At 46.3% G+C, this 24735-nt stretch overlaps 1 protein-coding gene across 3 annotated transcripts in view; it reads left to right on the top strand.

Moving 5' to 3' along the window:
- raph1a (Ras association (RalGDS/AF-6) and pleckstrin homology domains 1a) overlaps positions 1 to 24735 on the top strand; it is a 78943-nt gene that overhangs the window by 40506 nt on the left and 13702 nt on the right. For 2 of the 3 annotated variants that reach the window (XM_085250480.1, XM_085250479.1), the window contains 10 exons: positions 7346 to 7474; positions 7565 to 7673; positions 8074 to 8213; positions 8302 to 8544; positions 9483 to 9638; positions 10470 to 10640; positions 16138 to 16212; positions 20236 to 20313; positions 23574 to 23648; positions 23741 to 23825. In XM_085250480.1, coding sequence (XP_085106606.1) covers positions 7346 to 7474; positions 7565 to 7673; positions 8074 to 8213; positions 8302 to 8544; positions 9483 to 9638; positions 10470 to 10640; positions 16138 to 16212; positions 20236 to 20313; positions 23574 to 23648; positions 23741 to 23825 — 1261 coding nt within the window. The remainder of the gene's footprint in view (positions 1 to 7345; positions 7475 to 7564; positions 7674 to 8073; positions 8214 to 8301; positions 8545 to 9482; positions 9639 to 10469; positions 10641 to 16137; positions 16213 to 20235; positions 20314 to 23573; positions 23649 to 23740; positions 23826 to 24735) is intronic. The other variant, XM_085250481.1, reaches the window with a different exon arrangement.

The raw sequence follows: 24735 nt of genomic DNA, 5'->3' as shown, positions 1-24735 counted from the left end.
TGATCAAACCCATCAAACTGGAAGCTCTTGTATAGGGTGAACTATTTAAGCTACCCTAGCCCAGGGACCCCTTACTGGGGATAAAGACTTTCCTAGGACCACCCGCCCCGCTGATAAAACTCTTCAATCATCGTTCTGATGGAAGCCAAACTCGAGGTAACTGTTTCTAATTTTAGCTGGTTTGGTTTTTGCATTGCTTGATTAAAATATTTGTCCAGTGTCCTAATTGGCTCAACCCTGGATGATGCACAAGCTATGACTCGCGGACCGCTGGAGGTCCGGGGACCGCAGTTTCAGATGTGCATCTTCTCTGGACCGACCCGGCCCTGACTGAAATATCTCAAGAAAAAGTGAACTGTGCTTGTAAGTGTGGTAATTAGACAGCGCTGTGCGTTTGAAGCTGTTGAGGGAGCCTTTTAGTGTGAGTGCACCATCAGCAAGCACCACAGAGGAACGAGTCCCACCCGGATTTACTCACTGCTGCGTTTCTCTGGACCTGATTTATAGCTTCGCTTCACAGAAACCCAACAAACCCAACAAGCAGGCCTAAAAATACCGTCCTCTGTGTGTGTGTGTGTGTGTGTGTGTGTGTGTGTGTGTGTGTGTGTGTGTGTGTGTGTGTGTGTGTGTGAGTGTGCGTGTGTGTGTGTGTGTGTGTGTGCGTGTGTGTGTGTGTTTGATGTCCTGATATAGAGCCGTGGGAACGAGCCACATTGAATGCACTGGAGCTGGAGGGGTCTGTAAAGGCTTTTCTGTTGTTGCTGTGTTATGGCAGCAGACCAGTTGTTGCGCTGCCACAGTTGGAACTGGCCAGTACAGATGCAGCATTTTGCTCAAGGGCACTAAGACAGCAGCTGTTGGTGAAGTCATGAAGGACTGGAACCCTCTGTCTCCTCTTCCCTCCTTTTGAACTCGTCTCCTCTCATCGCTCTCTTCATTTCATTTCTTTTTCTCCTTTTTTCACTTTCAGTTTCCTTTTGTCATTCCCCTGTTTACTCACCTCCTCTTCACTCATTTCCTTGTCTCCTTCCTCCTTGCCTCATTTCCACTTATCTCTTCTCACTTTGTGTCGTTCTCCACTTGTTCCCTTTCTCTCTGCCTCTCCTGTATCCTTCTGGTGTCCTCACCTTTTTCCCTCCTTCTCCTTTCCTTTCGTCTCTTTAGTCCTAGTGTGCTTATGAGTTTGTTAAGAGCACTCAGACTCTGCATTGTTGCTGCATAGTGCAATTCAATCACAGAAAACTGGAGGGCAAGCAGACGTCCAGAAGGAGCCTGACATTCGCTGTCTGAGGCCGCCCTGGTGCGTCCTAGAGGGAGATGGGCCTTTGTATCCTCAGACATACAAGCCTGAACACTGGCTCTACAGTTTCAGGTCTGGGAGGGGCTGTCTATGTTAGCGTTAGGAAGTCATCTTTCTGCTCTCGTCTGTTATTTAACGCTGTGGGAGAGAGGTTTAGGCCCCTCCCGTCTGTAATGATTTGTAGTGTTTGCCAGCTGGTTACAGGGCGTGGCGTCGTTGGAGTTTGCTGGAAACAAGATAAAAGCTCTCAGAGGTCGTTGTGCTGTCCGTCTCATCTCACAGCATCTTTTGTCTAAATGTCCAAAAAATTAAAAAATGTCAGTTTTATTGCGGCCAAAGACGTGCAGTAGGATTCAGCGCTGAACGCAAAGCCAACACTGACCTCAGCTCGCTAATATGCTGAATGATCCGATGCAGCTTTCTGCTTTCTGTCTTCATGAAGACACTTTGTTGGTCTGCGTTGTGCTGAGAGCCAGAAGGTCGATACAGACTAGTGGACTCTAGCTAGCATTAGCTTTGAAATAGCAACTCTCTGTGAGTAAGTACAGTTATAATAAGAACGGGCACAGTTCCTCGTTAGAGACAACTCAGGGTGAGCAGCGTTCTCAGCACCAGTGTGCTTAGACACCTGCCTGCATGCTGAGCTGTGCATGCATCGTGTAACAGCGCAACGTTCACACTGTAGTGACGTCCTGCTCATGTGAGGGCGCTGTCGTCTCTACAGGATATCGAGAAACACTGTCTCACTCCCTCTAAATTGTAACAGACAAGTGGGAGAGGATGGGGGAGCGAGGGAGGAGGGGGACAATAAACGAGGGAGAGACATGAAGAAGGGAGGATGGGGGATGATTGCATGGTTTCATTGTGACACACAGGAGGAGTGTGGCTACAGCAGCACAGTAATTACTGTTTACTTTGGACACACTCACAGACACACACACACTTACAGCCCATCACAATGAGTTGCTGTCTCAGCTGTTTGACTCAGAGCTGTTTTTAAGGCTCCACCTGAAGGTGCACTTGACAGCATGCCGATGCTGGAGGGTGGAGAGAGTACAGCCAAGCTGGACGCTGACATCGTGCTCTCTCATCTTTTTACACGACACTTACATGTAGCCGTGCAGTGCAGTCATACCTCCTTCATGATGTGATGACAGATATTTAAAAAAGTAAAGGCACCAGCCGTTTGCTGTTTTAAATCAGTCCCAGTCTCCTACTGTACTGGTGCACAGCAGGACACTGGTGTTTTGATTTTGGCGTTTTTAAAGCCAGATTTTGTGATGTCACTGTGAATCTGCTGACTCACTGGCTAACAACTGGTCAGAAGCAAGAACCGAAGCAACGATGACTAAAATGTACAAAACGAACTGAAAACAAGTGAGATAAGCCCAGGCTACGCCTGCAAGCCCCTCTGAGACCCCACGGCCTTACCTGACATCATGTCACACGTCAGGTGTTTCCATCTCAGTTCAGACTGATCTGTGAGAGAATAATGATCACTGTCTCAGGATAAAGAGTCATAGGATCGAGAAATGTCAGCACATTTCTGGAGTGAGAAACTTGAGGGACAAATATGTTTGCCACCGAAATACTCGAGGGGAAAAATATCAGGTTTTTATTGTTTCTATCAGCCGACACAGGAAAAGAGCCACAGAATAATGAAGACAAAAGCACCAGCATGAGCAAGAATGGCAACGACGCCGTTGACTCGCCAATGGACTCTGAATCAGGCTTCACACGGACCCTCTGGTCACCATTTCTTTATTATTATCTTTATTCATATATGTATTTACTCAGTGGTTTCCTTTTGCTTTTTACAAACTGTCACGATCGGGCGAATTACACACAGTAGTTCGGCGTGCCCGTGTGGCGGGCTGGCTAGACCCAAACATGGCGAAGGCTAGCAGTGGGTTGGAACAGACACGCAGTTATTCTAGTAACGATCAGTGCACGAAGCGTGGCTTCAGAACTGGCGTTACAGACGGAGAGCGAGTGGAGCCGGGATGAGAAAAAGGATCGAAGGGAAAAACACTCACGGTTGCTGAATCAGGCGGAGACTGACATCGGCAAAATTTCGGAGCTCCTGACATGAAGAGAACAATGTCTGAGCGGCGAACAGGTGGGTGGCGTCTCTCTTTTAAACCCGGCCCCGTGATCAGCTGATCACCGGCTGACACAAACGGTGCTGCCAGAACGAGCCATAGTGGGCGACCAGTAGCCTGACACAGCTCCTCAGCCTGCTGCTCCTGGTGTGAAGCTAAGCTAACATCCAGCAGGGACGTGCTCGTGTCCGCTGATCCCAGAATGAGTTTGGAGAATCTCCGGAAAGAGGCCGACACACATGGTGGTCAAATAAGTGCTTTGTACATGCAACTGTTCTCTACTAGCATTGTAAAGATGAACATGAAGCACGGTGACAGTCTGCCTGGTATCTTTGTAACTAATATTCTAATTGGTGTGACGCCGTTGACTCACCAGTGGACCCTGAATCAGTTTTTGAGTGTCAGAGAAAAATAATTGTAACAGCACATTTAAGACTTTTGATATTGATTCCAGGCTTATTTTTAGACGAATGAACTCTTTGTGCAGAAATACCTGATGATTCATCCTTAAAACTATCCTGACGCAGTTTCAATGTACGGCAACAGCGTTGTGTGACAGTGTGGTCTTACGTCTTCTTCCTCCATTTAAAATATGTGGTGCAGTGACCAGATATCAGAGCATCAGATAAGCTGAACCCAAGCTGAGTCAGACCTGATGAGAGGAGACTGTCCAACCTTTGGCTGCATGGAAACAACAGATTGTTGCAGAAGAGTGCAGCTGTGAGAGCTTTCACAGCGCTCCTCTGGTCCCTCAGCAGCCCCAAACCACACACACACACACACACACACACACACACACACACACACACTTGTCTAAATGACAGACCTTGCTAACCACAGGGATCTAATTGTAGCAGCGCTCCTCATACCCGTGTGTGTGTGTGTGTGTGTGTGTGTGTGTGTGTGTGTGTGTGTGTGTGTGTGTGTGTGTGTGTGTTGGTTGGCTATGTATCTCCATAAAGGGGGCAGAGTGGTGACGAGTAAGCAGCGCTCCAGGAATAGCATACTGTGCCCTGGGCAGCACTGTGGGGTTGTCTGGGTGGAGAGCTGGAGGAGCTGCTTATAGGAGGCCTGCAACACTGTCACTGTTGAGTACAACTCGATGAGCTGTATGTGCAGCTTCACTTCACAGCTAATCTTTACCAAAAGACAGTTTTTTCACATGTACTGGAAAAGAAAAGAACAGTGTGTAATATCAACTATGATGATTTCATTTACCTTCAGTGTGACGTTAGAAACGGCAGAGTCGAGATCCCTACAGTCAAAATAAGACAGTTTTCCTTTGCATTGATGTTCAATTTACAACAGTCGTCTCAAGGCGCTTTATGTTTGCGTGTGTTGATCTTCTCTGTGGCCTTCTGCCCTGCTATGAGCTGGTCTTAGAAGTGTGATGTAGGGAGAGAGTGACTCCTTCTGCATGCATACATGCCAGAGGTGGGGAGAACAGCTGAACAGCAGTTAGGGTGGCAGTGGGTTTCAAAGCAGCTTGTAGATGCAGTTTGAAGTTTCTCTTGCTGAAATATTCATGAGCTTCCCTGAATAAAATGTTGTCTGAGCATGTGTTGCTCTAAAATCTACTGATGCACCCCCCGTACTATCAGACCTCAGGCTGATGACAATCCCGACGGTCCCGCTCCTCTTTAGTCCGGAGGACACAGCATTCGTGGGTTTTTTTTTCTGAAAAGAATTTTAAATTTTGATTTGTCTGACCTCAGAGCAGTTTTCTGCTTTTCTCTGGTCCACCTTAAACGAGCATTGGTCCTGATAAAAGGATTTCTGGATCAGGCTCTTCTTTGTATGACAGACATTTGACCTCCACTCATGGATGGCACGATGACCTGTGTTCACAGATGTCTGGAAGTCTGAGCCCATGCAATGATTCTATGATTGAATCATGTTTTAATGCAGTGCTGCCAGAAGGACCAAAGATCATCCACATCCAATATGGAGTTTAGGCCTCGTGTCTTCCACACAAAGATTTTTTCAGATTCGCCGCACTGAGCATATTATGTAGTCGATGAAACCCAGTCGTGCTGCTGACGTGTGACCAGTTACAGTTACATACAAAATGGTAAATGGCCTGTATAGCGTCTTACTAGTCCCTAAGGACCCCAAAGCGCTTTACACATCCAGTCATCCACCCATTCACGCACACATTCACACACTGGTGATGGCAGCTACATTGTAGCCACAGCCACCCTGGGGCGCACTGACAGAGGCGAGGCCGCCGGACACTGGCGCCACCGGGCCCTCTGACCAACACCAGTAGGCAACGGGTGAAGTGTCTCGCCCAAGGACACAACGACCGAGACTGTCTGAGCCGGGGCTCGAACCGGCAACCTTCCGATTACAAGACGAACGCCCAACTCTTGAGCCACGATCGAGACAAATGTTCCTCCAGCTGATTTCAGCACCACTTACTTTCCGTCCTTATGCTTCATTCCAAACTTTTTTTGAGCCGACTTCAAAATCATCATATTTTCAATGAAATAATAAAACATGTCAGTTTGAACATTTCCGCTGTTGTTTTATGAAATAAATGTGGGTTTTTGAGAGCTGCAAATCATTTCTTTCTATGTCTCTTTTCATTTTACACAACTTTCCAGTTTTTCCTGCATTGGGTTGATATCACATCATGTAGCCAGACAGTCTTTGACGTTAGCGGGTCCACCATGAGATGCTAGGTTAGTTGTATTCATGGTCTGAGGGCTTTCCCATATTCTGTATATGCTGTGTTAATATGGGTGTCGTGAGTGTCAGTGCAAATAAAACAAGGTATGATTATTTTAATGTGTCATGATACCTTTCTAATATTGGTACTGTGTTTTTATGCTAGCTATCTTCTGACTATTAGCTTCTGACATAAATGCTCATGTGATACTTGTGTAACTCTGGCGAATAAAAGCAATTATTTCTTAGAATAGTCTTCAAAGTTAAGCGATTCATTCAGCTAAACTGTTGTCAGCAGTATTTTTATTTACCAAAGAAATGAGCTTGTAGTTGGAATTAGCCTGATGACTAAAGCGATGTTTGGTTGCAGGTCATGGTTTTACTTTGATAAACCGTTGGAGCATTGGTTTCATTACAATAAGATGTGTTTGCTGCTGGTTGTCAGCAAAGTATTTAACAGCTGCTGCATGTCTCTGATCTGTTTCTCAGTATATTTAAATAACTCTGAGAGACGTTAATCAAAGCAACGCTCCCTCGCTCTCTGTCTGGGGACACAGACAGTTAATCTCTCTTAACCTTTCCCCGGTATTTTCATTTCTGGCTTCGGACTCTTTAGTTCTGTGGAAACAAACCGCTCCAACTCTTCCTGTGAATAAGACTCAAAGGGGTCGAGAAATTAAACAGTTCTCTTTAAGTAATTTATAGAAAATGTTGTTTTTGACCACAATGTCAAACATATCAAGATGGGCACAACAGAGACTGAAGGTCAAAGGACCAAACAGTGTAACAGCTGACTGCAGTTCTTACTGGCTCACACTCGTCTTATAGCCTCATCATTTAAACTTTAGTCCATTTACTGGTTATCTGTAAGAGGGTCACTAACCATCATTTGGGCTTATTAAAGGCGTGCTGGGGCAGGGATTATTTCCTGAGACATTTTAATAATTCCAATCTGAGAGATTATCAGACTACAAATATATTCTGAGCAGCTTCTAATGTGCATTTGAATTGTTGGAAAATCCCAAAGGAAACGATGAACGTCTCAGGGACGTCAGAGTCCATCCTGTCTACTGAATCCAGCTGGACTCTTTGAAGTCGGATTCCTGCTGCCCGTCGATTTATTACACGTTAACCACTTGCACTGAATTTGCAGCTTTCACACAACAAGCTTCAGACAGGGTTTAAGAAGGGTGTAGTACACACTATTGACCACCAGATGGAGCACAGAGATCACAGGTGCAGCATTAATGAGCATGACTCTTCTTATCCTCAGATGGATCAGTTGTCAGATGAGGAGGTGGAGGTCAGAGAGGAGGAGGAGGAGGAGGACAGTGACAAGGAGGACCAGGACCTGGATAAGATGTTTGGTGCCTGGCTGGGAGAGCTGGACAAGCTGACACAGGTACACAGAGCATGAACAGTCCGTGCTTATCTGTGTTAGAAATGCAGCTGCATGTAAACACTCTCCTTTCTGCTTCGCCTGCCAATCCAGAGCCTGGATGACGGTCGCTCAGAACGGCCACCTCAGGAGAAGCCTCCGCTCAGACAGGAGACCAACATAGCCAACTTCTCCTACAGATTCTCCATGTATAACATCAACGGTCAGACATTTTATTTTTATTCTCCCTGTTTTCCTTTTTCCCCCACAGGACGATGCAGCCCACACCTTACTGTTTCCTTAGCAATTAAATAACAACCAAGTCCTAATCAGACGTACACACATCATCAGCAAGTGTGCGTCTGTAAAACGTTTCAGCAGCTCGCTCATCTGCATTTTAAAAGCATAATAAAAAAGTGCTTTTCTCTGTCGTATGTATTTGCCCTGATGTTTGGTGAAAGATAAACTCTGTCGGTACATTTTCAGTTACCATAAAGCGTGTTGTCATTCTAGTCTATAATGAACGACCTTCTGCGTACAGGTCGCTGACCTTTCTCTGTTCTTGTTCAGCCATGCCTGCTTGCTCCTCTTTGTTCCTGCCTCACATCCTTCTGTCTCTGCAGAGGCCTTGAATCAGAGGGAGAATGTGGATCTGGATGCTCTCATGGCCGACCTCTGCTCCATCGAACAGGAACTCAGCACCGTCAACGCCAAACCAAACAGCTCTGGTAGCATGGCCCGTCTGGGCATAACCGATACCAAGGTACGCACAATCGTCCCTCTTGTCGCTGGCTGTACGTTTACCGACTGCGCCTCTTACGCTAACGCTTTCTTTTTTCTCGTCTCTCCAGGTTCGCCAGAAGCCCCCAGCTGGGCGCAGCAGCAGGCAGCAGCCAGCAGGGGGCAGCAGCGGTGCTGCCGGCAGTGGTAGTAACAGTGTTAGCGGTGGGGGTGGCAGCAGTGGGGCGAGCAGCAGCAGCAGCAGCACCAGGGCGTCACCGGCCGGCACCATCAGAGCTCCTGCTGGGCAGCAGGGGAGACCAGCCCTGGCTTCTAACTTCAGTCTGGATGACATCACAGCCCAGCTGGAGAAGGTAACAGTAAAAAGTACACATTTGATTTTATTACAAAGAAGTGTTGGGACTCAACTCAACCCTAACTTGATGCAGAGAGAGTGAGGGGAGGGCAGCTGGAGGCTGAGCCCTGTTTCTCTGAGCTGTGGTCACGTTCTTCTGTTTGTTCCTGTCATAGTCGTATCACAGACATCACAGTGCAACAGTTTAACACACAAACTTCACAGCACAGATAAAGACGTGTGCAGCCTGCGACAGATGTAAGGCTGGTCTCTGTGGACTGTGTCAGCTTCCTAACAACATTTGGATGCTCGTGGCTGATGTGATGGACAGCTGTAGCTGCAGGCTGATGCAGCTTGTACCCGAGCTGCCAGCTTGGTTGTCTCCACTGTCACCTCGGTCACCTCGAGCTCCAAAAAAATAACATGGCTGTGGACATGTTGATGCTTCAGAACCCACAGGTGGCGTCACAGTGACCACATCCATCTTTCATGTTCGCTGTGCTGCCATGAACGTCATCTTTGCCACTCCCTTCATTCCCGTGGCCTTTAAACAGCTCAGGGTTCAGGTTCCAACCAGCACTTGGACCAGTTAAGGATGTTAGCGCTGTTTCCTCTTTAGCGTGATAAGCCAGACGTGTGACTGACCAGCAAATAAAGGCCTTTCCTGCTTTTCTGGGGGGGGGGGTCGGTCTCCAAATGCTTCCTAGTTAGTTTTTTGCGTGTGCAGATGTTAGGCCTGAACATAAGACAGTCCTGGATACACACCTGGATGCCCTGAGGATACAATAAGATGTGACACAGCCCTGATATTAGTGGGTAAAACTTTAAGGGCGGATTCATCGAGCACCACCTGCATCACCTGTCAGTGATGACACATCCGCAGCACCACCAAAGTGCTCCCTTCCTGCAGACGTACTCGGTCTGTCCTCTCATTTCTTCTGTTTGTGTCTCCTTCAGGCTTCGCTCAGTATGGACGAAGCTGCTCGTCAGACCTCCTCCCACTCTCTTAGCTCAGCCTCCTCCTTCGCATCCTCAGCCACGATGCGAAGGCCCGGATCCTCTCAGAGGCAGCATCGACGCACGGGATCGGTCGGCACGGTCAGCGAACACGAGGTGAGAGCAGAGCTTGTGCTTCATCACAACATCAGCGTTACAAAGGCAACAAAAGAAACGAGAAAGACAGAAGTAAAGCGGCAGCAGGAGGATGGAGTCAGCTCAGTGAACTGGTCATCGGTCTCAGATGTGAGCGCGATGGCTCTGCACTGTTCTGCAGGCTTTATAGGAGGAACTCGAGTCCCGTCGACTCGGTTTCTGTGTCCTGGCTGTGATCACGTGGAGCCGTGTCATATAAAATAAAAGATATTTGTATGTTTAATGAAAGCAAAGCAACAGTTACACAGCGGTGCTGCTTACAGTGTCTGTCATCAAGAGTTCTGTTACACAGAGACTGTAGTTGGATGAACGCTCGTTTCATGGGTACCTAAACCTTTTTTATAGCAGACACATTCCCGGGACGGCCTTCGTTCTTCTTTTCAGTGTTTTGAATTAGAAACCACTGTGACTCTCAGTATTTAAATAGCCCATCAAGTCATTTACTTGTAGACTGATCTTTAGAGACGTTGATTCGTTTGCAGTGACCACAGTCTGTTTGAAATGCTCGCCATGGTTACTTGCAGGCTGGACTGGGTCTACCTCACACTGCAAAGCATGAGTAAACATAAGTGCTGACTTGTGCTCAGGGTTAGTGTTTAAAGACACTCTGAGACGAGCAGCTAGCAGCTTGTTAGTAGTTAAACAGCAAACTGCTGTCTGAGCACATCATCTCAGCGTTTTAAGCTCATTAGCGTATTATCTCTACGGGCTTGTCCAGCGTTTGTGTCCAGCTGGTCTGACGATGACAGGGCCTCTCTGCTCCTTCTTATGTCTTCTGGTTTGCCACTTTAGGCACGCTCGATTGTCCACTCGTCACGCTCCTCCATCACCTCAGCATCCGGAGTTTCCGTTAACTCGGCTTCTTCCATGGACTCGCTGGACAGCGTTCTGTGCGCTGACCCAGACGGCCAGCAAGTGACGCCCCCAGCAGAAGGAGCCGGTCGAGGTCATCCCAACACAGAGGTACACGGCTCTCTGTTTGTACGGTCCTATGCTGCTGTAGCCGAACATAAGATACCTTACTGTAGATAATGTGATGACCAGTAAACTCACAAACAAGGAGGTCCTTTGGTTGGTTAGAGGTTAAAAGTACAGATATTCACTGCCTGGCATTACACCTGCACATCACACAGTAACTGCATTTACACGACACACACACACAATTAAAGAACATGCGGAGCGCTCAGGAAATCCAAACACAGCTAAGTTCTGTTCATTTAGTTTGCTCCTGCAGTTTTAGTGGCTTGAGGGTGAAAATACGCTCATAACGAATCATATGCACGATATTATTAATGGATGCATACATCACTCTAGTGTTGCAGCTGGAGATGAGTGTAAAACGTGTACACTGCAGTTTCAGAAGACTTCCAACAGCATGGACGTTTCCACAGACTGTATGTAAAAGATGGACATTATGACAATAACACCAATAGCCTTAAACATGGATTCTAGCAGCCCAGCAGGAGGCAGCATAAATGCAGTTGTCCTTACTTCATGTGTGACTTGGGTCAACAGTTCCAGGTGAGGTTACTAGTTTAAGGCCTCCTTATTGTTACTGCAGCCTCGTGTCTGTTCAGTAAACTCAGACTGACGATAAATGGATCAGAGACTGTTGTGTAGCTGTCAGTCTGATTCATGTTCTCCTTAAAGACAAAGAAAGCTGAAGCCCTGACAGCCACACAGTGTGGAAGTGTACACTATACAGCAGTGTGGGTGAGCACTGGGTGAACCCACACTGAAAATGATCATTGGCAGCTGCCGATGGTTCAGATGGGACAGGAGGCTGTGGTTCATGCTGCCTGCCAAAGTTTGACGACAGAGACGGTGCTCTCAGTGAAAAGGAGCCTTTAACCCCCAACGACCAACCAGCCGTCTTTTTCCATGAGACTCAAAGTGTTTGGGACCAACGATGCAACGTCACCCTGTCTCCTCTCCAACAACACAACCTTGTCGGCTGTTTGTTACTGGTGTGTGTCGGGTTATGCTTTGTGCTGCTTCAGGCTTCGTCCTCGCCTCTTTTATAATCCACACTGCTCCAACAGAAAAGCTTCAGTGACGCGCACATGCCACCACAAATAACAGCTTCTTCTTCTTCCTTGCTGAGGAAGTTGAACCTCCAACCTTGTTAGTGCTGTCACCTTGTTTAACAAAAACCAAACACACCCTGTTACTGTGAGGAAATGGGGCTACTGCTCCAGTTTGTCTGAGAGAGCAGAGAAGAAACAATATTAGAATAATGGAAGAAGCAAGAGTGCGTCAGCATGTGAGAGTAAGACATGTTAGCAACACAAAACATCCAAATACTGAGAGGGCTGAGGAAGAAAGACACACAGAGGAGGAAGAGGAGAAGTGCTGTACTGTGTTTGCCGGAGCATTTCTCCCACAAGCTCATTAGAAAGTGGGACTCGTGCAGTCTAATCCCTGAGGCTCTCACTCTGACCGTGGGCAGCAGAAATAACCCCGTCGCTGGACTCAGTAAATTGAACTTTCTAGTTATGGCTGCTCTCGCGTGGACGCACAAAGGTTAGTCAGACATGAGCTCTGAGTTAGTGGGAGCCTGACTGTGGTTCAGTTCAGGACACGCCTGCCTGTTTTCTTTCACCACACAGCAGAAATATATTGATGTTGAATGTTTGAAAGTCCGATCGTAGAAACACAGTTAAGTCAGTATCTGGGCAGTGACACATCATCAGCTTTGATAGAAAACAGTGACCCTGTGATTGAAGCACACGAGCTGCAGGAATCGAACTTAAGCATGAATATAAGGCATGTTTCAATACTTGGATGAAATCCTTCAGTCTTTGTCTGGAACTCGTGAAAACAGTCACGTTGTGTTTCATCACGCTAACAGCAGCAGCTTTAAATGCTAACGTGTTTCAGTGCAGAAGATTTATATGTGGTGAAATTAAAAGCATCATTTTAACTAAGTGCATGACGTCACGTTACTTTAGATAAAACAATCAACTGTCAGCGTTTACATGCTAGTCTATAGTGTAACGCATGGAGTTGTACTGAGACGCTAACAGTGTTGTAACTGGTGTGTATGACTACACAATCAGACACCTTTGGGTTCACCACGCACTCTGGTTAGATTACGCTGAGTTAGTAGTTGTGATTATTATTGTTAGAAAATTGAGTCTGTTATCGTCTTGTAAACACACTGAGCTGCTCTAACGGCACCAACAGTGTCATAATTCCTGAGAGCTGTCCATTCAGAATATTTAACATCCCAGTCATGTTTCCAGCCTCGCCTTCTACATGTGACAGGACACGCCTGATCTGGTTGTTTCTGGGTAGCAGCTCTTTTTGTCACACACGCTGTGGACGGGTCAGTTTTGTGTGTCTGACCTAAATATTATTTTTAATCTGCGGCTGTCACGACAGACCTAATGCTTTCTATAAAATAGTTTCTAGAGATTGAAGCAAATGTGCTGTGATCAGATTATAAAGATGAGAAGAGAGAGGATGGGTTCGCATCATTTTAACATGACCCCAAAATAGCAGGTCAAAGAACCTGTGTCATTGTTGAAAGTGCCTCCTGGTGTGTGTTTGGTCAAAGAGTTCACACTCGGTGCAGTGGCTCTGATCATGGACAGGAAGTCTCAGCACGCCACAGACGTGTCTGCAGTTTCTTTCTTAGCTTTGCCTTTAAATTCGAGTAAAACTGTACATTTAGTGACTCAGTCGTAAACACTGTTTTACTGCACGGCTGCTGCGACTCACTGTACTCGTTTCTGTTTACATGATTTAGCCTTGATGTCACGTTTCCCACATTATTACCCAAACTGCAAACTAAACAGTTTGTCCTTGAATCCATTCAGCATGTTTGGCACCATTTTCCTCTCCTTGATGGAAAACTGCAACCAAAGCAACAGTCTCATTGTGCTCCTGTCTTTATTGTGGTCTTTAGAGAATATGTGCTGACATTTGCAGAGACACATAAAACCTGAAAGTCTCCACTGTGACACCGATTGCCTGACACTAAGTGCTCTTTGCCATCACCGTCGTGGTGCTGTGACACCACAGCGTGTCCATGTAAGAATACCCTGCTACATGCTCCATGTTCAATAAGAGACACACTGGTTTGTATTAGCTAGTGTTGGAGCCCATTACTGGACGTCTGTGGGACTGCTGCTTGTGTTGCCTCCTGCTGACTCTGAGAGAATGCAGGTTTGATGTCATGCTTTCAAATCCAGAAATGACGACACAGACCTTTTACAGAGAGCCACAAAAATCAGCCCAAAGTCCTGAATTAACTGGTGTCTTTGCACTTGTAGTTTCCTGAGCTTTGTGGTCATGTGACTGTTTTGTAGTTTATTTTAAAAGCCCTCAAACTTCACCCAGGGTCCGTCCCACATGATGACATGATTTGTTAGTAGAGTCGGCTCAGTCTGGTCTCTGCAGACAGTTTCTACATACTGCTGCTGCTGAGCTGTACAGGGAGTGCAGAATTATTAGGCAAGTTGTATTTTTGAGGAACAATTTTATTATTGAACAACAACCATGTTCTCAATGAACCCAAAAAACTCATTAATATCAAAGCTGAATGTTTTTGGAAGTAGTTTTTAGTTTGTTTTTAGTTTGAGCTATTTTAGGGGGATATCTGTGTGTGCAGGTGACTATTACTGTGCAGAATTATTAGGCAACTTAACAAAAAACAAATATATACCCATTTCAATGATTTATTTTTACCAGTGACACCAATATAACATCTCCACATTCACAAATATACATTTCTGACATTCAAAAACAAAACAAAAACAAATCAGCGACCAATATAGCCACCTTTCTTTGCAAGGACACTCAAAAGCCTGCCATCCATGGATTCTGTCAGTGTTTTGATCTGTTCACCATCAACATTGCGTGCAGCAGCAACCACAGCCTCCCAGTAAGACACTGTTCAGAGAGGTGTACTGTTTTCCCTCCTTGTAAATCTCACATTTGATGATGGACCACAGGTTCTCAATGGGGTTCAGATCAGGTGAACAAGGAGGCCATGTCATTAGTTTTTCTTCTTTTATACCCTTTCTTGCAGCCACGCTGTGGAGTACTTGGACGCGTGTGATGGAGCATTGTCCTGCATGAAAATCATGTTTGTCTTGAAGGATGCAGACTTCTTCCTGTACCACTGCTTGAAGAAGGTGTCTTCCAGAAACTGGCAGTAGGACTGGGAGTTGAGCTTGACTCCATCCTCAACCCGAAAAGGCCCCACAAGCTCATCTTTGATGATACCAGCCCAAACCAGTACTCCACCTCCACCTTGCTGGCGTCTGAGTCGGACTGGAGCTCTCTGCCCTTTACCAATCCAGCCACGGGCCCATCCATCTGGCCCATCAAGACTCACTCTCATTTCATCAGTCCATAAAACCTTAGAAAAACCAGTCTTGAGATATTTCTTGGCCCAGTCTTGACGTTTCAGCTTGTGTGTCTTGTTCAGTGGTGGTCGTCTTTCAGCCTTTCTTACCTTGGCCATGTCTCTGAGTATTGCACACCTTGTGCTTTTGGGCACTCCAGTGATGTTGCAGCTCTGAAATATGGCCAAACTGGTGGCAAGTGGCATCTTGGCAGCTGCACGCTTGACTTTTCTCAGTTCATGGGCAGTTATTTTGCGCCTTGGTTTTTCCACACGCTTCTTGCGACCCTGTTGACTATTTTGAATGAAACGCTTGATTGTTCGATGATCACGCTTCAGAAGCTTTGCAATTTTGAGACTGCTGCATCCCTCTGCAAGATATCTCACTATTTTTGACTTTTCTGAACCTGTCAAGTCCTTCTTTTGACCCATTTTGCCAAAGGAAAGGACGTTGCCTAATAATTATGCACACCTGATATAGGGTGTTGATGTCATTAGACCACACCCCTTCTCATTACAGAGATGCACATCACCTAATATGCTTAATTGGTAGTAGGCTTTCGAGCCTATACAGCTTGGAGTAAGACAACATGCATGAAGAGGATGATGTGGACAAAATACTCATTTGCCTAATAATTCTGCACTCCCTGTATAAGTAAACTGAACTGAACTTGTGAGTGCAGGTGTCCGTGGGCAGTGTGGGTTGTTTTTATGAAAACAAGTTTTTGCATATGACTGTCACATGATATGTGTCTTAATCTCTTGATATCTGCAGTAACCTTGTATTTGTGCTACATGCTACAAAAACACTTTAAGATGAAGAAAGTTAAAGGTGTAACCTTTGAAGCTTTTTGAACTTATAGGCGAATCGGGGAAAACTGCATATAAACAGGTTGTAGTCAGGGCTAACCTCACATGGGTCACTGGGATGTAATATCCTTCCATTAAGAGCTGATCATTGCTTTAATGTGTTTGCTGTGTGTGCAGTTCTCCTTCACAGGTTTCCCTCTCTGATCTCTGCCTGACCATTGAGCTTTCTGCTAAACTACCACGTTCAACCAATCAGCAGCAGATCGATTCACCGGCACTCTCTCTTTCTTTTTCAAGCACTCGTATTTGGACAGGGAAACCTCGCTGATTTTGAGAAACATAGCGGGAAAACCTTCTCACCTACTGACCAAGGTGACACCCCACATACTTCTGCACACTGCCCCTCTGCCCTCATGCGTCAGCATCCATCCTCTCCTCCACCTTCTTCTACATAAGTCAAATAAACATGCATGTGCACGATAAAACAAGAGTTTTGGCGATGTGCTTGTTAACTCTGTTCACCTCGCTCTTTGCCTTCCTTTTCTAACTCTGTGCTTGAGCCTTGTTTTGCACAGCTTTGTGGATGCTGCCCGTTGCTGTTCTGATGTTGCTGTGTGTGCGTCTCACTCAGCACCTGCTCGGTTTGTGTTTGTCACAGTGATGCAAAAGCTGGTTTGCCTTCAGTCGTACCTGCAGCCAAGTGCAGAGACACTTTTGAATTAAGGTTTGCTTCATGTATGAGTGAAGGCAAATGCTGCTTCACTGGACGTGTGCTACGTGTGACATATGTGCGTTTCACTGGTGTACCAAGTCTTTGAAGGTGAAGACCACACAGGACAAAGTTGTCATAAACTCAGTATGTACCTGCTAATATGTCATTATTTCTGTGTGCATGTTGAGTTATGAAACCTCGCCTGATGTGAAACATCCACTAAAAACCAGTGAGCGTGTCGCTGGAGCACACCCCACCTGTGTGCTTTTCTGTTTGCCCTGTTTGCCTGTAACTGTAAAATCTTGGGGATTGTGAGGATGTAGGATTACTTCTGATAATGAGACCAAGCACAGGTAAGCAGGTGTGACAGCCAACTCTTCTGTGTCTGCTTTTACAAGCTCCAACCAGCTCAGCCGGTGTTGGACGCTGCATTCCAGTAAAAAAGACTAAATGTGTGTGATAATATTTCATATTTCATCTTGTGGCATAGCTCGGGCTGAATGTGTGAGCGCTCTCCTGGACAGTTTAGGTTAGCTGCTGTTAGCAGAAACCACGGTCCACAGGCTGTCTCTGTGCTAACGAGCGTTTGCAGCCAGCAGCAGTAACAGAGACTGGTGCTGGTATTGATAATGGGACCAGCTACCCGCTATATAGAATAGTTACTGGGATCAGCATCCCGGCTGCTGGTGGAGATCAGGCGTTCCCGGTTTATTTTCAATAATTTTTTTATTCTTTTTTAAACTCGTTTTTCTTCTTATGTAATTTTTTCGTCTTATGTGTTTTACTGTTTATTTTGAACTTGCACTAACTGCAGTGGGAGTTGTATTAACACTGAACGTGGACGTCCGTGGACGGGAGCGTGGCAATCGTAGCTGTCGGAGAATCTGTGGTTCTTAAGCTGCAGGTTGTATTTGTGTGTATTAGGAAGGCCAGCTTAAATACCAAGCAAGTAAGGAGGCTTTATCCTGATTGGATCGGCAATGACAGGATTTCATTGGAAGAAAAAGCAACTGTGGCACTTTGATTGGATGTTACAGGAACGTGCCAAATTTGCAGGGGTAATCTCCTTTGGAGGACAGAGGGGTGATTCCCTTCCTAGGAGCATCAAACGTAGACACGTGCACACAACGCAGCCAGCTGCCCGCAAAAACTCCAATTTGAGGAAAAAGGAATATCATCCTAGAAATCGACTGCATCAAACAGCGTTTAAAGCTGGACGTTTACATAGTGCTGAATGATCAAATTATACTTGAAGAACTTTCTAATGATGCAGTATCTCATTGCATAGTATTTGTACTGTTCCTGGCTCTTGTGTCTAAGAATTCAGTGAATATACTGGAACAAATGTTTTACCAGTGTTCTCACACCGCTGTGGGTCAGACCGTCTCGCTGCTGCCTCGCTGCTGCCTCGCTGCACTATTCCTGACTCTGATTCACACAACATGCTCGAGCTGTCTCTGGGAAGATGGAAACAGTCCGTGTTTTCTTTTCATCTGTGTCCCAGATTAGAGGACGCATAACGGCCCCGACCATCCAGGCAGATTATGAGCTTCTGGGCCAGTCTAATTCCTGCAGCAGTGATTGCACTGCGGGCGTAATTATCTGCAGTCATTAGACTGTGTGTGTGTGTGTGTGTGTGTGTGTGTGTGTGTGTGTGTGTGGATGCAGCAGGTCTGCATACTGTTTTTGTGTCAGTGTTACACTGCCTCAGCAATAAGTCCACCCACACTCTGTTCACACACTGCTGGCCCAGTTGTGCAGTTCATCTGTGCGCTGTGTTTTGAGCTGCAGCACTGAGGGGACTCATCCTAGAAAACTTCAAAGGCAGAAGCTCTCTCCCTGAGCACAAGCTCATTTTAGCTGCTTCATAATGTAGGCCAGCTGAATATGTGTGAGACAGAGAGACGATGATTATGCTGCAAGATGGAAAACACAGTGATGTCAGAGGTCGGCGTGTTCAAGTATTCAAAAATGAAGCTTTGTTAGCTCTCTGGGCTTTCTTTGGGCATTAGCTGTGGTTTGTCTGACTTTCAGTCAAGCCATGCATCAGACCGTTAGAGCCACTTGACCCTCTCTGAGTTAATCAAGCATCAAAACGGCCCCAACTGAAAGGATGAAAGAACCAGTTTTAAATATGTCCAGAGACACTTTGTTACTAACAGCCCATCACAGAAACCCACCATTTGTTTCACTGGCTTTAGTCACGTCCTGCCAAAGGTTTGACAGGAGCCCTAAAACTGATCCACCAGCAGTGAAGACATGGCCTCAGTGGAACGGCTGTCAGGCCGTATCGGTTCAGTCTGTGCACATTTGGTTTCATTTGTTTCTTGGCAAAAGATAAAGAAATGAGGGGTGGCTCAAAACTTTTGCACAGTGCTGTACCTCTGAATGATTGTCTGCTTCCATATATGTTTGTCACGACAGTTAACTGTGGAACCAAGTGGAATAATTAAGGCCAGTCAAGTATGGGCACTGGATTATGAAGCTCTTTATGAGCTTAGGCTGTTCGCTTCAGTGCTGCTTGGAGAATTGTGTGCGTGTGCGCGCGCATGTGTGTGCACATCCTTCGGTGTGTTTTGGGGGTGGGGGAGGGGAATGAGGGAAAGTGGCTGCTAATCTCCTCCTCCTCACCACATGGCTCCTGTTTTCATGCAGCCTGACTGACAGCAGAGCGCCTCCATACTCAGACCCCTTAAAACTGGATCCAACTCAAAGAGAATGTGAGCGGTAGAGAGGTGAGGTGAGGACAGCAGCAGGAGAAAAGTGAAGGAGGAGATGACAGCAGGAGTGCGAGTCTGTGAGGAGGGGGCATGAGAGCCTGAGATAAAGAGATCAGTGCTCTTCCATGTAAGCTTGCACAGCAGCAATGCCCCTCCCCCCAGCTGGGTGCATCTCTCCCTCCATCTCCTCCTCTCATTCCCTCTGTCTCGCTTGGCCGGGGAGGATGTGACAGGACAGGGTAGCATCTTTCACTCTGGGATTGACTCAGTAAGTCTGATAGCTCGTTGATACAGGAGGCTGTTAGTCTGCAGATCAGCTGATGGTTGCATCAGCATGAGCGTACGCGGTCAGTCTGTTTGATTCCAGGTCTTGTGCCTGAAGCTGCTCCGATCCACCGTCTTCCTCCTCCACTCCTTCCTCTTCCTTGTTTTGACGTGATAAAGCGGCGTCTGTCCAGGCTGAAGTAGCGGCGTGCGCTCAGTTTGGATAATCCAACAGCCGTGCATTAATCCAGTCTCATTTTCCTGTGCTGTCCAATAACGCGCTGATGACGATGATTAAAATGAAGAGACGCAGGAGGAGAGGCACGCCTGCCAGCCAAACTCTTCCCGTGGTTCCTCGTAGTTTGGGCTCCTGAACAGCAGCTCTCTGCGGTGGCGCTAACCTGTTCGGCCTTTCTACATCAGCGCATCCGAAGCCTGGTGAGACGGGAAGCTGGCACACAGCCAGCTGGGAATGCATCAATCCTACCCAAACATTAAACGCCGGCATTTCCTGGAGTTGGACTTCTCTTTATTTAAACCTCGCAAATATTATTTGACATCAAGCAGACACAGAAGTGTTGGCTGTTTGAGGGAAACAAACGATGAACTCATGTTGGAGGAGTCAGGTAGGTGACGGGCTCGATGCTGAGTGACTGCTGGCGTTTGCATTGACTGACCGGTGTGTGTGTGTGTCTGTAGGAGGAGCAGGCTGCCAAACTGAAGGCAGAGAACATCCGACTGGCCCTCGAGAAGATCAAGGAGGCCCAGGTGAAGAAGGTGAGCCACGCATTTGTTGTCTGGTAGCTGCGTCTGCGGCACGTGCTCGCCGCACTTCATTTTCTGGGTCAAGTCAGTGTTACTCCACACTGAAAGCTCTGGTCAGTAACAGCTGGGGTCAACATGCACATCAAACACACACGCAGACACACACTGAGCACTCTACATAATGACCGCTGCAAGTTAAGTTCCAATCCCAGAGAGAGAGAGGAGGGATTACCAACCTGGATTTACCCCACACACACACACACACACACACACACACACACACACACACACACACACACACCCAGCTACCTGTGTGTGTGTGTGTGTGTGTGTGTGTTGAATCATCTGTATGTTGATCCTGCACAAAGCTCCAGAAAAGTGATCTTTCAGCACCATGTCTGCAAAAGCCCCCATTAGAGAAAGAGGCAGATGTATGAACAGCTGTGTGCACAAAGCCCATAAAATCACACTCAACCCATCGCTCACGTTTTTTAATAATACAAGAATGAACACTTACTGGCTGCATAGAACTGGCTCTATACGAAAGTGTGATATAAGGTGGCTTTTGAGATGAGGTTGTTAAAAATGTAATCATGTATGTGGCGGCGCGGACCCACCACAGAGACCAGATCACGTTTCTGCTTTGGAAACTGTCAGAATTACAGTGAAATCTTTACTTTGACTCAAACGCACTGCTATCACTGGTGATTGGTGGTGATTAACACAAAGAGAACCAATCACAACAGGCCGTAATTCAACCTGACAGCAGCCTGTCTGGACTTTACCAAAGCCTGCAGGAGCTGTGCTCACCCCAGCTTCTGCCAATATGAATGTCAGAATCTACGTGCAAGCTTTCTTACTGAAAACAGTGTATTCAGATGTTTTCTAACATTTGAATTCAGTTCATGATGCACTGATTTCGGTTCTCTGACATCACTACGTAGATCAGGGGTGGGCAACTCCAGGCCTCGAGGGCCGGTGTCCCTGCAGGTTTTAGATGTGTCCTTTAACCAATACAGCTGATTTAAATGGCTAAATTAGCTCCTTGACATGTCCTGAAGTTCTCCAGAGGCCTGGGGCCCGTTCTTCGTACGTCGCTCACTACATCCAAGATCAAATGACACATCCAAGACCAAACCATCGCGCTAACCGTGAGCTCGCTAATCCGGTTCCCCGAACACACCTGCTGTTGACGATTAGTACAGCTGGCTGAAGTAATGTGCGATCACTGGGTGTCGTAAAAGGGGCTACGCATCGATAGCAGAAACAGTGATTGGCAACCCTCTGATTGGTCGGCGAAAATGTCGAAGGAGTGCGCTCGGTATTTTTCGGCAGCAGAGCAAGAACTCTTGAGTGAGGGATGTCAGGAGTTTCAGAGTTTAATCAGAACCCAAGGGAACACTGCAAAGGCTGCAAAAGCAAGGAGAGAGGGCTGGCAGGAAGTTGCTGACAAATTAAACTCGTAAGTAATCTAATAATAACAATAATAATGGAGTGGATTTATATAGCGCTTTTCAAGGCACCCAAAGTGCTTTACAATGCCACTATTCATTCACTCTCACATTCACACACTGGTGGAGGCAGCTACGGTTGTAGCCACAGCTGCCCTGGGGCAGACTGACAGAAGCCAGGCTGCCATATCGCGCCATCGGCCCCTCTGGCCAACACCAGTAGGCGGTAGGGTAGATTTATTATATTATATTATATTACATTATATTATATTATATTATATTATATTACATTATATTATATTATGTTACATTATATCCTCTTTCACATTAGAGCCACGACAGGACCCACTAGAACATGGGAACAAGTAAAAGTGAAATATAAGAATATTCTACAGAATGGTAATATTTATCACTTATATTGCTTTTAGTCTCTTGGAAAGAGACCCTGGAATACTCTGTTGGTTTGTTCATAACAGCAACCAAGAAAAGGGCAGAGCAAAAAAAGACAGGTGGTGGTCCTGCACCCCCTCGTCAACAAGTTGGTTAAGTAAATAATAGCCTCACGGGAAAATCGATATCTCTCTATGAGCACACTGTCGCGCTGAGCTAAAGGATCCTGTCTGTCCCGCAATATACGCTGAATTCTGAGGACTCTCCTTATCAATCTTGCACCTTCCACAATGGGTTGCTCGCGTATACGGACAGGACATGGCTGCGACAGACTTCCCAAATCCACCTTCGCTTTTCTAGCCGTGGTCTCTCATCTTGATTACACGAAGTAATTTACAATTACTACTCTGAAATATGAATTACATCTGTAATAATCACATACATGTAATAGAATGTTAATAGTACATTTCCCTTTTTTAGGAAATGACCTGTATGTATCTGTGTGACATCAATAAAAGGATCAAGTGCTGCATTATCTTTAGTTACATTGATATTATTTATTTATGGTGAAACAGTGGTGGAATATCGCTGTTGCTTTCGTATGAATGACGCGGACATACCTGCGTGGCCGCGATCTAATCCTGTTTACATAAAGTAAACCTGCTCCCCAGCAGGTTTACGCTTACGGCTCTGTTGCTATGACAGCAAGTCCCGGATGAGCTTCGGGGAACCGAACGATCCAAGATCACGCGAAATCGTCAACAATCTCATCCAGCTAACTCACTTAGCGAGGTACGAAGAACGGGCCCCTGGTAACGAACTAATCATGTGATTCAGGTGTGTTGACCCAGGGTGAGATCTAAAACCTGCAGGACACCAGCCCTCGAGGCCTGGAGTTGCCCACCCCTGGCGTAGATGATGGTAAACCTGAAGAGTCTAGAAAGTTTGCACTGTTTCGCAGCATACAGAATGACATACACCGTGCTAGGAGATGGGAGAAATATTCATATAGCAACATATTTTATCATTTTCAAAAAAAAGGAACAAGCCTATACTAATGCTAACCAATAAATGAACGAGTACTGTAAATATAAAGTAATCACGTTTGTAACTTTCTGGAGTCATTTCAAGAAAGGCTTCAATAAAACGAGTGTAGCTCAGCGCTGGTTTCAGTGTCCGAGATTTAATTAAAAACAAACAATAAATTGTGAAAACAAGAAGCTGAAAACAACGATACTATTAGCTTATATAAAACATTGTGTTAGCCATTCCTCAACCCATAAAAAGCTAACATTAGCCAGTGCGCTAGCCTAAAAAGAAAACGTTAGTTGCTAGCAACATTAGCCTGACTAAGGTTAGCTTACGAGATGTTAGCAGCTCACATTTAGCCGTGTTACGTACTCTGCTCTCTCCTCCTGGTCCTGCTCACAGCTGGTGATTCGTGTTCATCTGTCAGACGAGAGCTCAAAGACCATGATGGTGGACGAACGGCAAACGGTCAGACAGGTACGGCTCCTGCTGGTGTAGTCATGCAGTTAGTTTAAAAAGCAGTAGAGTATGAGCACAGCACTAATCTCACAGTTGGTCCCTGTCTTTAGGTTCTGGACAGTTTGCTGGAGAAATCTCACTGTGGCTACAGTGCGGACTGGTCACTGGTGGAAACCATCAGCGAGTTGCAGATGGGTGAGTGCACGTGCACACAGAGGCTCTTCTGTCTGCTCATGACGTCATGTGTACTCCTGTTTCCTGAAAGCAAACACAGGGAGAGAAGTTACTAAAAAATTATATAATATGTTGGGTTTTTTAATGTGCAGCTCTGCTAAAAGTTCGTGTTGAGGGTCCCTGATGTGTACAAACTAATGCAAACCCTTCACACAGCACACACAGAGGTTTCCACCACAAACGCGTTCCAGTTCAGTCCTCCAAAATCCCAAATACACGTCCGTCTGACAAGTGGGCCAGAAATGGGAAGGGAAAGAGGAGCATAAAAATAAACACACACTCAGCAGCATATTAAACATATCAGGTCCCCATAAGGAGAATCCTGTGCTAACGGCTGTCTAAATGACTCGGGTAAAGTTTGTAGCATGCATGCTTGTTGTTTTTGTCTGCTTCCACTTGTCTTTGCACTAGGATGATGTCGGAGTAAATGTGTAGTCATATTCGTTGTGTTCCCACTAGTGCTGTCAGCGTTAATCTGAAATGACGTTAACGCCACAACACGGCGAATCTCCGTTAACGAGCTACCGCAGATCGCCCCGTGCGTGGGGGACGGCGTCAACACGTTAACGAGCTAACTGCGCTAACACACAGTTACGCACATCCACAGTATGTCGGATGTGCCATTGCGTGGCACATCCGACATACTGTTTTACTTTAGTCCATGACGCGCTTACCTTCAGGGTCATTCGTCACATGAAAACCAAAATAGTTCCAAAGGCCAGATCTGAATGAGGGTGGGGGAGGTTCAATTTGCCATGTTGCAACGAGAGCTTAACTTCTGTCTGCTAGCTTGCCCTGCGCTCAGTGAATCTGCGTTCGACTACTCCGCCTAGGCTGCACTGTCGAGCGCAGACCCACTGAGCGCTCAACA

The sequence above is a fragment of the Mchenga conophoros genome, linkage group LG16 (genome assembly GCF_057382185.1).
Source record: "Mchenga conophoros isolate Kocher_MC1m ecotype Shallow Benthic linkage group LG16, M_conophoros_male_GT1.1, whole genome shotgun sequence".
In the NCBI taxonomy this organism is placed as follows: domain Eukaryota; kingdom Metazoa; phylum Chordata; class Actinopteri; order Cichliformes; family Cichlidae; genus Mchenga; species Mchenga conophoros.
The sequence above is the reverse complement of the archived record's forward strand: the minus strand, read 5'-3'. Positions and strand labels throughout refer to the sequence as shown.